This window comes from Xiphophorus couchianus, chromosome 14 (assembly GCF_001444195.1).
Source record: "Xiphophorus couchianus chromosome 14, X_couchianus-1.0, whole genome shotgun sequence".
Classification (NCBI taxonomy): Eukaryota; Metazoa; Chordata; class Actinopteri; order Cyprinodontiformes; family Poeciliidae; genus Xiphophorus; species Xiphophorus couchianus.
This window is the reverse complement of record NC_040241.1, coordinates 8,469,738-8,480,902: the sequence shown is the minus strand read 5'-3', so window position 1 is coordinate 8,480,902 and position 11,165 is coordinate 8,469,738. Positions and strand designations below refer to the sequence as shown.

General features: G+C 38.2%; 2 protein-coding genes across 3 annotated transcripts; both read right to left on the bottom strand.

The window, feature by feature from the left end:
* Window positions 1-1,242: 1,242 nt before the first annotated feature.
* LOC114157049 (TSC22 domain family protein 4-like) lies at window positions 1,243-4,898 on the bottom strand. 2 transcript variants are annotated; one of them, XM_028037736.1, is made up of 3 exons: window positions 3,926-4,898; window positions 3,343-3,388; window positions 1,243-3,030 (listed from the first exon to the last, which is right to left on the bottom strand). In XM_028037736.1, the coding sequence occupies exons 1-3, from the start codon at window positions 4,297-4,299 to the stop codon at window positions 2,860-2,862; spliced, it is 591 nt and encodes a 196-aa protein (XP_027893537.1). In that variant the 5' UTR covers window positions 4,300-4,898; the 3' UTR covers window positions 1,243-2,859. The 2 variants fall into 2 exon arrangements, with proteins under 2 accessions (XP_027893537.1, XP_027893536.1); XM_028037735.1 differs by having other exon boundaries at window positions 3,848-4,897.
* A 753-nt stretch (window positions 4,899-5,651) lies between these two features.
* On the bottom strand, window positions 5,652-10,336 carry LOC114157042 (uncharacterized). The gene is made up of 10 exons (XM_028037727.1): window positions 10,200-10,336; window positions 9,890-9,925; window positions 9,377-9,652; window positions 9,003-9,281; window positions 8,283-8,552; window positions 7,997-8,062; window positions 6,827-6,940; window positions 6,585-6,677; window positions 6,433-6,483; window positions 5,652-5,951 (listed from the first exon to the last, which is right to left on the bottom strand). The coding sequence occupies exons 1-10, from the start codon at window positions 10,249-10,251 to the stop codon at window positions 5,908-5,910; spliced, it is 1,281 nt and encodes a 426-aa protein (XP_027893528.1). The 5' UTR covers window positions 10,252-10,336; the 3' UTR covers window positions 5,652-5,907.
* Window positions 10,337-11,165: the final 829 nt, after the last annotated feature.

The window sequence follows — 11,165 nt, the reverse complement described above, 5'->3', positions numbered from 1 at the left end:
GAACAATGTGTTTGAGGAGGAGGAGGGTGGGTGAAGGGTTGGGGGGTGTGAGGTATGGGCTCATCCTGTCCTCTCCCTATCTTAAAGGGCCAGTAACCTCACAAAGATAGAAGAGCGCTAGCAGTGTGTAGATTAGGAGGGGCGATGGCTTGCAACTACAGGTTGATGTCTTAAAAATAGTAATAATAATAATAATAATAATAAAGAATAAATAAATACAATTTCCAAATCAGACCAGCGTTTCAATTTGTAATCATTGAGAAATAATTCAGAGAAGGTTTAATCTGTCGACCGATTAGTCAATCGGACATGTTCCTGATTAAAATATTTTCATGTTTTGTCCCTAAATAAATCACAAAGTGTGTTTTTTAATAATCACATGTCCGTTCATTGTTAAACATAAAATTTTAAGTTTCATCAGATTATACATAAAACAAAACACACAAAAACTAAACACAGATGGAGCCATCAAGATTTTTTTTTAATTACCTCCATCCAACTTAAATCCATTAATAGCCAGCCACGCACAACTGTTTTATTGTTCCACTGATGATGCATCAAATCACCATTGACTGAACAAGCCACATCTTCCTCTCTGTTCTGGTTCAAATCCTTAAGTTCCTATAAATACTTCATTCTTTATGAAAGGAGCAGCTTGTTTCAAGGTTATAGGTACAACTAAATATTGATAACCATTCATGTAGACAATGAGTGACATGGTAACCAATAGAAAAAAATAAAAACCAAAACAAATAAAGAACTCATCTTGTGGTTCCTAAAGTTCTTCTGAGGAGTTCTGGAGAAAGTGAAGACATATATATTTCACTGAACCAAACTTTAGCTAGATTTACAGGCACTCTCTCTCTTTTTTTTCTTTTTAAAGCTGAGCAAGTTTGGTCAGATATTCACTGCCACATCACTCCTGTTGCCATGGCTACATGTCCTTCCCCAGTAGGAGACACACACAGATTGAATCTTAATCTGCGTTTTCCAGATTCGCTTTGTTTGAGTTTCTGCATTGTGATCGGGGGTAGCGCTTTCTGGATTACAGATTACAGTGACTCTTTTCTCTGTGCTCTGTCCTGATGATTATGATGAGTGCCATATCCCAGCATGCAATGACAGTGGTTATGTCACAGCTGTTAGTGATGTCATAAAGCACCACAGGTCAAAACTACTTTTTGAAGACCGCTACCACGTGAAATAATCTGTGAAAAATTGGCTGGTAAATGTGAAGGTGTGTTTTTTTTTTCTTCAAAAGAAAACTGCAGAACTAGATATCTGTGTTGTTTAATGAGTTAGAATATTAAAATATCTCATTTAAATATCAGAAGTGTATGAGTTTTAAAAAGCGACAATTTCTAAATACACTGAGTAGTGTTCGTGACACAAATGTTGATGAGTGAGATTCAATCTGGATAATCCCACTCTACTTTAATTACTTTGAGTTTGATCTTTCACTGACAAATCTCTTCTTGCTTGTTTTCACTGGAGCTCAGAGTCATTCAAAAATCAAAGCTCAAGAAACATTTTCTGAGTTAAATTTGTGTAATAACTTGATATAAAATCATGACATCCTCTATAGTTTTCATTATGTAAACTCCAGACCATTTGATAATATTTCCGGATCACCAATTAGTGTTTGGTAGTGTTTGCAAAACTTGTTACTTGAATTACTGATAATTACAAAATCACAGAAGATTATCAAAAAAACCACAAAAAAAAAACAAACAACCCAGCTGGATAATTATACCTCATTAATTTATTTATATATTATTGTTCATCATAATCATTGTCATTCTAGCAGCAGCAACAAGTCCTGATGTCAAAATGTGAGTCTGTCAAACATGTTACCATGACAACACAGTCGGTTTAGCAGCAAGCACTCACTCAGGTGTGTGAACTTTCCCCCTGTGTTACTACATGGGCGTTGTAAGCGAAACAATTGACATGCAATTATTAAAAACAGTATATTAAGTTTCAGAGTTTCTGGTTTCTTTGTCAATTTTAGGTTTGTTTGATTTCAGTGAGTCATGAGAATTTCATAAACAAGTCGATTGGAAAGCAAATCTAAAGAATGCAGAAAAGGTTTGTTACTTGGTAGCTGTAGGTTGGTCTTCGATTCACCTTGAAATGGATACGTTTTTGTCAAGAGACGGTTCAGACTTTTTTTAAATCAGGTTCTGTGACGTTTATCTGCTCTGGACAGATGTTGTATTGCTCTGAGTTTGCAGAACAACCAAGAGAATGTCAGATTAGAGGAAGTCATATCAATTTGAGCCAGTTATAATAATCATGCTGAAAATTAAAATGGTTGTAAATGTAGGAAGAAGCATAATATTAGTGGTTATTAACCCTGTGCTGCATTACCCTGTTGTAAAGTTTGTTGCAGTTTTGCACTGTATTCGTGTCAACACACAAAAATTATGTGTGCCATGAATTATCAGAACGTTGTGTTAATCTAATTCTGACAAAAGTAGAGTGAACTTTTGGATTTAGATTTGAGGACAAGCTGCGCAATGACATAAGACATAGTATGTCCAGGCAACGCTAAGGCCCTTTAGAGATTACTGTTCTTTCCTCATTTACAAATTCCAGCTGATCTTCACATTAAGCAATGAATGTATCAGTGAAAGTGCAGAAAGTTCAAATTTGATATTGTAGCATTGTATTGCACTAGCATACCAGTTTAATATCAGCTGAAACGTGGACTAGCCTGTTAGCCTTCCATCGCCTGAATACGTTTTCAGTTTTTTACTGCATGACATTTTCTACTTCAGACAAGGAAACTGTTACTGCCCAATTCATTTCAGACTGTGTGTGTCCGAGAGGAGAACACTGAGATTGTCCATGAGAATATTACTGAGAGATTCTGTGTCCTGTTGGCGAGTAGATGTTGTGGGTCAGCGTTCTCAGGATGTGGTTTTCTCTCTCCAGCTGCTGGTTCCTCTCCTGCAGTTCTCTCAGCTGTTCACGTAAAAGCTCCACCTCTTCACTCACCACCAGCATCAGATGACTCTTTACCAGATCCTGAGGAGACACGCAGAAACAAATGTGCAAATTTAGGGAAAGGTGAAAGGAAGTAAAAAATATACACATATATAATTAAAAAAAGGGGGATTGGCAAGTGAAGACTGAAAGAGAGGTAAACAATAAAAAAAACATGAAGTGTCAATCTGCATCTACCAACAGAGGGTGCTGTTGAACATCACACAGTTAGTGTAATAGTTTATGACTACAGCCGTTACACCGGATTCAGCAAAGCAAATCAGCTCAGTGTAGCTTTTGAGGTAAAATTCAAACCGGTGGCAAACGGGTCGAATCAAAAACAGGAAGACTTACCATTGCCTGCTCAATTTTACCATCAATGCCCAAAAGACTGGAAGAACTGCAAATACAGTAGATGCACAGGTGAAACAGGTACAGGCAAGGTGAACAGGAGTGACAAAGTAATAGATGGATAGGACCCGACCAGGCCTAAAGTACTGATCAGAAGTTATGGAAATATGGAAATAGATGTCGTATAAATTTGAGATTTTCATTTTGCATGTGAGTTGTTCTCCTTTGAGGTAAAGTGATCATACAAAATGCATCGTCAGCTTTTCAAATAACACAATTTGAATAAAATTAAAACTTATTGTGGATTTTCATGAAGTCATGTGGCAGATGGCTTCTTGTGCCCCAATAATCAGCAACAAAATAAAGATGTTGAATTACATAGTCTTTCCCAATAATAGTAATCAATTTAACATCGATAAATAATGAATATGCATATGCACTTTAGTCTAAAAATGTTCAACCCCTTGTAAATTTGCTGTTACCTTCACCATTTGATCCCCACGGTTACCTGTGGTAAAACAGCAGTAGTGACATCATGGTTAAATCGGAACCTCGCCCATTGGGCGTAGCTCTAGCAGGAACTGACCGATGAGGACAGGCTGCAGGAAGCAGAGGATTCTGGGACACTGAGGCAGTCGGAGCTACTGAGACGATGTGTGATCTTGGTATACTGGAGGGCCGTTGCCGAGTTTCTGCAGCTGAATGCACTCTGGAGGGTGGAGTCAGAGATCTGTGGTGGGTTGTTGCTGAGGCTCGCGGCCAGGACTCCCTGATTGCCGAAGCCTGGCCTTTGGCCTTCTTACGCTCCCGCAGCACAACAGCTGCCTGTGGTTGCCTAGCAACAAGTTGCAGAGACCTGAGAGGTAGTGGAGGGGTCGAAGAAGGATAGCGCTGAGAATGATTATGAGAGGCAGCGTCAGAGAGCACAGAGGATGACTTCTTCTTTACGCTCATGGACATCTTCTGTCAGTCATTGGCCTCTAGCAGCAGGTCTCACCAATCAGGACCCAGCCACATTGCTTTCCAGTCAGTTTAAAAATAGTCCAGATAATCAAAGTCCTTGCAGTGAAGTAAGCATTCAATCAGACAAGTGCTTACCCATAGAGTGGTATTTAAAGCCAGAGCAAGTTTTTTTTCTTATTGTTGAGTCTTCATCATAATGCCATCATCAACTCTTGGCCTCTTTTCAGAGGCTGATTGGCAGACACTCATTTAGAACCAGCTGGTCATCTCAGGATATCCAGATGTTGACTTCAGACTGAAACTCTTTGGAGTGTCTTTCTTCCAACAGGACTTTCTGTCCCACTCCCACTCAGTCTGGTCTCCGGTTGGCCGTTGCCTCATTCCAGCCCCTTCCCACTCATTGTTTCAGCCAATCAGAGGGCTGCAGAGGCATTATGCTCTGCCTACACACACAGACAGAGCCTCATTCATTCAGTCAGTCAGTCAGGGCACGATATTTTGTCAGCTCAGTCAATGCTTCGGACTGTTACAAAATCAAATCTTTAGGGTTTGTCTTTATCTGATTCAAACAAAGGCATGTACACATCAGCAACCTTCAGTCCGAGCCAATCAGAGACCCGTTGTCCAGGGTTTGCACTTTGGTCTGTAATACTTCTGCACAACACAACACAATATGGTGAAACCCATTGTGACAGCTCTTATTTTTAAAAATATCATGATGCTTACCTCTTGTACTACAGCAGTAGAAGAGGTAAGCAGGTAAAATACTTTCCAATGCATTCGTCAGTGAAATCAGGTTGAGCATGACCCCAGGCATAAGGGTAAATAATCAGAGTTAAACTGAAGTTCTGTTTTTGTTTTTTTTCATAGAAAAACCTACAGGATTGTTGACCGTGAGAAAGTAAAGAAAGAGTCAATGCTAGCTACATAGAAATGTGCACGGAGATCACCCAACTTGGAAGGATATAAAGAAATTAGTTAGTGACCAGATGGTCAAAATAAGTATTGGCTCGTTCACCTGTCTGACTTTGAGGGTATCTTGAGTTTGTCCTTCCTGATCAAGTTTTCATTCCTGCTGCAGACTTAAATCCAATCCTATGTATCGGACTCTGATCAAGATTTTTTGTGTCTCCTTGTGTTTATGCCTGCCCTCTTCCCACTGAGCTGATTTAGTTTTGTATACAAAGCTGTAAAGCAGCCCCTCCACATAACTTGATATTAGTGGTCTCAAACTTTTACAATGGTGTTTACATAGACAGAGTGCTGCCGTTCTGTCTGTGTTGTGACCACGTCATGTGATCGTCTCCGGGCTGTAAGTGTAGGCAGAGAGGTCAAGAAATCAACTGCAGTACCAGTCATTTACTTTAATGACATTTAAAGCAAAGCATTGCATTTATAAAGCAGGGGAAAACAGGAGGAGGAGGTTGTTATTCAAAGACACAATTATATGATTTGTTTTCTATTTTTAGTTTCCATTTTCATAAGCAATACATTAGTGAATGATCAATTACATAAGCTTGTTTTCTAAGTAATTTTATGAGTGGTGATTAAATTACACACAGATTACGTAGGTCTTTATTGAAGCTGAAAAATGCCTTGGTGATTTTAAAGGACAGCAGATGTTTGCGCCTCTCCTCTTTCTTCTGGACCTGAAACACACCAAAGTAAGTTGCTACGGACACAATAAACAAATAGGATGGATAAAGTAAAGGAAATAACCAAAATGTCTCAACTAAAATATTAAAAGCATTTACACAGTTAAACTATCAGTGTTACCCTGCAGAAATATTTGCAGGTTATTCTGCTATAATTACTGGAATCTATCATTTGAGTTCAGTTTAGTTCAATACTGGACTAAACTCCCACTTGGCAATGAGTTTGAAGTCGTTCAGTAGCTATATTACACTGTTTTGATGTGTCATTATTATTAGCGTCTTTAATTGAAATGTGATATGTGTATTTATATACTGTATATATGTATACTGCTTATAATGCATCTTTTCATCTGATCACAAGATGCAGCACTATGGTCTCCTTCTCCTGAAATATTAATGTAACATTTATACACATCAGGCAGTCATGATGTTACATTTGCTAATATTTCTACATGAATCAAGGTGTATACTGTACCAGTGTCAAGATTTCTGCTTGGGCGGATGGATTCGTAGATAGCTATGTCGCCTACAGGGTAAAATCAGGATCTTTAGCATAATGGAGAAAAATACATATATTTCTGGACAGCAAACAACAACCATGTTTTAAATTCATTATTCAGGCCTGACCATGGGTAAGATGACTGTAAGGACTGTCTGGATCCGGGTCGGTTCTTTGTTTTTCACCAGAGGCTCGATTGGATTCCAAACGTGAAGAAAGTTCTGGAGATCGAACAGGACCAAAACGTATGTGTTTATGTTAAAATTATTCTTCAAAATTAAGGAATTCAGAATGATGTTACACGGATCTGTCTTGGCGACACTGAGATCATGAAATATGGATTTGGGATTATTAATTTTAAAATTCTTACCTTTGATTTTTCTGAGAAAAATTATTAACAGCAAAACCAGACTTCCACAGAGTAGGAGATTTCCACAAACCACCCCCGCCATAAGTGGAGAAGTTTCAGGTGAGCCGCTTCCCTCTGTAATAACACATCACCTATTAACACTGGTGCTGTATGGGCCCCATGACAAAACATCAAACTGGGCTCCATTTGCCACACCTGTCAGCACATTTCTAGCCTTTAATTGACTCATCAAAAGCTTTACACTATTAACTTTAAACACTTGCAACTGTCTCGCTGCCTTTAGTCCAGTGCTGATATACTAGCACAATATTTACTGCTAGTAAATTATACATGCACAGGGCAAGATTAAATTCAGATGTAAAAAACCTACTAAAGGCCATATCTTACTTTCTATTTTACATTGCAAACATTCAAAAAATCTCCAAACATTCTTGAAATATAAAATAAAAGACACTTAAATACACATTTATAACTATGCAACATTTACATTACAACAGACCGATGATAAAAAAAAACCCTATTTACATCTGATGGAGCTTTTACTATAACTTTATGTACATGATGCATGAGGCAAAATGGTTTGCTGTTATTAAAATGATAGAAAACATTGCTTTGAATGCACCAAGTTAAATAAGGCTGCATGGAGTCAGATTTCTGTGTTTTAGATTTAGATGATTTACCCATGTATTTACCCATGGTGCTTTGTGGTTAGTTATTGACGACTGTCCGCACTTTCTTGTGGCAAATCAAAGCTGACGTGTAGCTGTGGCGATTTTCACGCAACATTTATTGGTACACATGACGAAGTGTGTGAAACACAACGCCGCAAGGGTTTTGTGCGTACACTACATTTACACATGACGTCCCAGGTCACTGATTCAGTTCAATTCAATCTAAACAGAATATTTAAACTGGAACATTTTGACATGGTGAGTAAATTACAAATAAGCTCAGATGGCATTCTCGCTCGTTTCCAAATGTCCAGCCTTCAGGCAAGGTTTTTTTTTAATCACCATTATTTTATAATGCCTTGTTTGAATTTCTGTCAATAGCAAATATTCCAGTTTTATTGTGTAATGGTAAAAACAACAAGAGAGACAGAAAAATTTCTGAATCACCTTTGCACTGATGCTAATTGGCATGTCCTTAGCTACCCATGGCGTTGCTCACCTTTTTCACATGGTGGACGAGTTACGCTGGTAGGAGGAGTTGGGCCTGCTGCTGACTCTGACTCCTCTGTTGTTGCGTCTGGTAAAAGTCACAGGGAAAATTACTTCAAGAACAATAAAACCACTTTCACGGACATGTATATTGTACTAACTTTCCCACCGTATACAGTGCAAAATCGAGATAATACAATCACTATCACGTTTTTTTTTTTTGTGTGTGTGTGCCTGAATTATCTAAGTACAACTGGATTCATGAAGTTGCTTGCGTACGCTAAATGGAAACTCACGGTTTGTGCCGACTTTCAGTGGCTCACTGAACTCTGTGTAGTAAACTGGCTCTCCTCTTCCTCCTCTGCACCAGTAGAGTCCTCTCTGGGAGACGAGGATTTGTTTGTTGCTCACAGTAGCATCCTCTCCCGGCATGATTTCAGAGGGTATTTCACCCAAATACCAGAAGTATTTCCAGGTAGAGGGTGATGTATTCACATAGCAGGTCAGAGTCCAAACTCCATCCCAACGAAACAAGGCAACCTTTAGTGTCGCTTTTGGTTTGCTTGCTGTTTATGTCGGAGAAATATATAGTTAAAAAAGTGGCATGAAACTTTTTAATTTAAAAGTTTCAATTGCATACTTATAAATATAAACTTTTTTTTTTACATTTTACATTCAAAAAGGTTACCACTGAAGCATAGTTTCACTAGTAACATCAATCCTCCATTGTAGGAACAAAAAGTCACTAGTAATAGTAATATCTATTACAATGGCACATAGGGAAAATAACTTTTCTCCTTGTAATCAGTTAAGGCATCATTAGAAAATTACTTATTAACTCAATGTTTTCCTCCTTTTTTGTCTTTCTGACAGCCAACTGCAAATTATTTCTGTATTTTCAATATTATAACCTACATAATCAGACCCAAATCAAGGAGAGTGAGCAGGAGTTTTAGATTTATTATTTAAATGGATAAATAATAACTCAAAGTAAATAGAAAAAAAAATAGCCATACAAAGCACAGTCCATCTGATGGGATAACTCCACGTTGTGGGACGCAAGTCCATCTTCTGTCTCCCTCTGCACCAGTAGTCACCATCACTGGAAACGGAGGTATAGAAGACCCAGTCTTCAGTGCTTTTCACTGGTTTTTCCAAGCTCGTCGTTTTCCATTCGTATTCCCACTGAGTGCCATCACCATCTGAGATGACACACGTCAGACTCATCCTCTCTCCAGTAAATATTTTGATCCAGCTGGGATTTTGTGTTATCCTTGCTGCCTTGGAAGGTGTGTCTAAAGGTTTAAAACATGGATTACTGACAAGAGTTCAAGGTGGAAGTTGACTTTGTATGTGACGCACTCATTGTTTTATGGACAAAACACTTAACTTATTATGTCGATCGTAACTGTGTTGCTGTCCTCTGTGAAAACAACTGGATCTCCTCTTCCTCCTCTGCAGTAGTAGGTGCCTTCTTCTGAAACAGTAATATTCTGTTCTGCTGTTCCACTTTGTATCATGAAAGATTTAGAATATTCTGATGTTTGTTTTTTGAACCAGTAGTATCTCCAGTCTGCAGACGCGTCCACAGAGCAGGTCAGGGTCACACTGCCACCCGCTGGTATCTCCCTGCTGTCCGCTCTGAGTGAGGCCTGAAGGACCTTTGCTGTTCAGTTGGCAAACGAAGAAAATAAATACGTAAAGTTTTACCTTTTTACCTGAGGTATGTTTCTAAGTGCTACTTTCCATGTTCCAACAAATTGTTTATTTTAAAATGTCATTCTTTTTCAGACTCAGATTTCTGGTTTCCTTTATGTTCTGGCCATTCGAGAACTAAAAATTTACCCACTTCCATGTTAAATGATGAATAAACTGAGAGTTAAATGCAAAGGTCAGCGCTTACCTTGGACAGATCCACAGTCGATGAATGGACCAAACACTTAAAAAAAAAAAAAAAAAAAAGAAAATGTAGGACTAAGTCAAAATTAAACCAAAAAGAATATGGGTTTCTTATTATATGCTTGATATTCATATAAACATTTTTGAATTTGAAAATTGTTCCAGTTTTGTTTCACATTTTTCAAACATATTGTTGATACATCAAGACTTCTTGCAAAGAAAAAATAGTATCCTTTTTAAAGTGATACAAAATAAAAAAAATTTTTTTTTTTAACCAAGATGCATAAAGAAAGCAAAAACTAGCTTTTACTCACAAGTTAGGAAGAGTGCGGATAACAAAGTCGGTACCATCTTAAAACCTTGCATTGAAGTGCTGCTGTTTTTGTCCGACAAATAAACACTCTGCTACTTGGGGACAGTTTTCATGTCAGAATGACACCAGCAATATCCCGGTATCTGCCTCTGATAACTTCATTTGTCTTATAAAGAAACTGTGAACCACAGATTTAATTTTAACACCGAGCTCTTCACACATTTTGCAGCTCCCATGAGTCAGTCTGGAAAATCAGCAGTAATAGTAACAGTAAACATATCCCCCCGCATGCTTGTACGTTTTGCATAAACTTTGTGCATGAGCTGAATGAAGTTGATGAAAAACTTAAACACAGTGCATTGACTTCATAATTATTAGTGTTGCCTCAATCTATTTCATTCCGCATTAGAGGTGCCGAGAGGTGCGAGTGAGGTCAAACCTTTAAATAGACCCAAATTCAGCTCTGAGATGTTAACACCTTTTAGGCTATTGATACTGTCAAGCCATGACACATAAATTGGAGCAAAGCGAGTCGGACTCTCTGCTATTGTTTGTTCTCAAGATTGTGGTCATTTAGACTGCACACCAAAGTTGACACAATCTAACACCTGCTGCACAAAGAACATTTATCTGGCTGTATGTGGAAATGTGGTTGAAGACATCATCATGACCTCATCTGGCGTTTCACACTTGGCCATTATTTCTGTTTTGTTTCAAGCCTAAATTTAATCTGACTTTGCAGCTTACTTTGAGGACACTTGTATTCTCAACTTAGCATGTTAAGTAGCTAGTAGCAGTGGAGAGTCAGAAACAAAGTGGATTATTGCTTTAATATTCTTAAAATGTTTCATTCAGAAAGCATCACTAAAAAGACCGGGACCTAATTACCTCCTTTAAAAGAAATCTGCTTTTCCAGATGGCTTATCTAATATGCTCATAACACAGCATGGCCTGCACTGACACCATG

What these genes read in the sequence shown, in the direction of transcription:
- LOC114157049 (XM_028037735.1), bottom strand. Translation starts at nt 4,299, where the DNA reads ATGTCCATGAGCGTAAAGAAGAAGTCATCCTCTGTGCTCTCTGACGCT. An exon ending in CTACTGCTGTTTTACCACAG is followed by an intron (nt 3,389 to 3,847) that starts GTAACCGTGGGG and finishes CTGTATTTGCAG; the next exon opens with TTCTTCCAGTCTTTTGGGCA. An exon ending in GTAAAATTGAGCAGGCAATG is followed by an intron (nt 3,031 to 3,342) that starts GTAAGTCTTCCT and finishes GTGTCTCCTCAG; the next exon opens with GATCTGGTAAAGAGTCATCT.
- LOC114157042 (XM_028037727.1), bottom strand. Translation starts at nt 10,251, where the DNA reads ATGCAAGGTTTTAAGATGGTACCGACTTTGTTATCCGCACTCTTCCTA. An exon ending in ATCCGCACTCTTCCTAACTT is followed by an intron (nt 9,926 to 10,199) that starts GTGAGTAAAAGC and finishes TTTTTTTTTAAG; the next exon opens with TGTTTGGTCCATTCATCGAC. An exon ending in TCGTCCACCATGTGAAAAAG is followed by an intron (nt 6,941 to 7,996) that starts GTGAGCAACGCC and finishes GTGTTATTACAG; the next exon opens with AGGGAAGCGGCTCACCTGAA.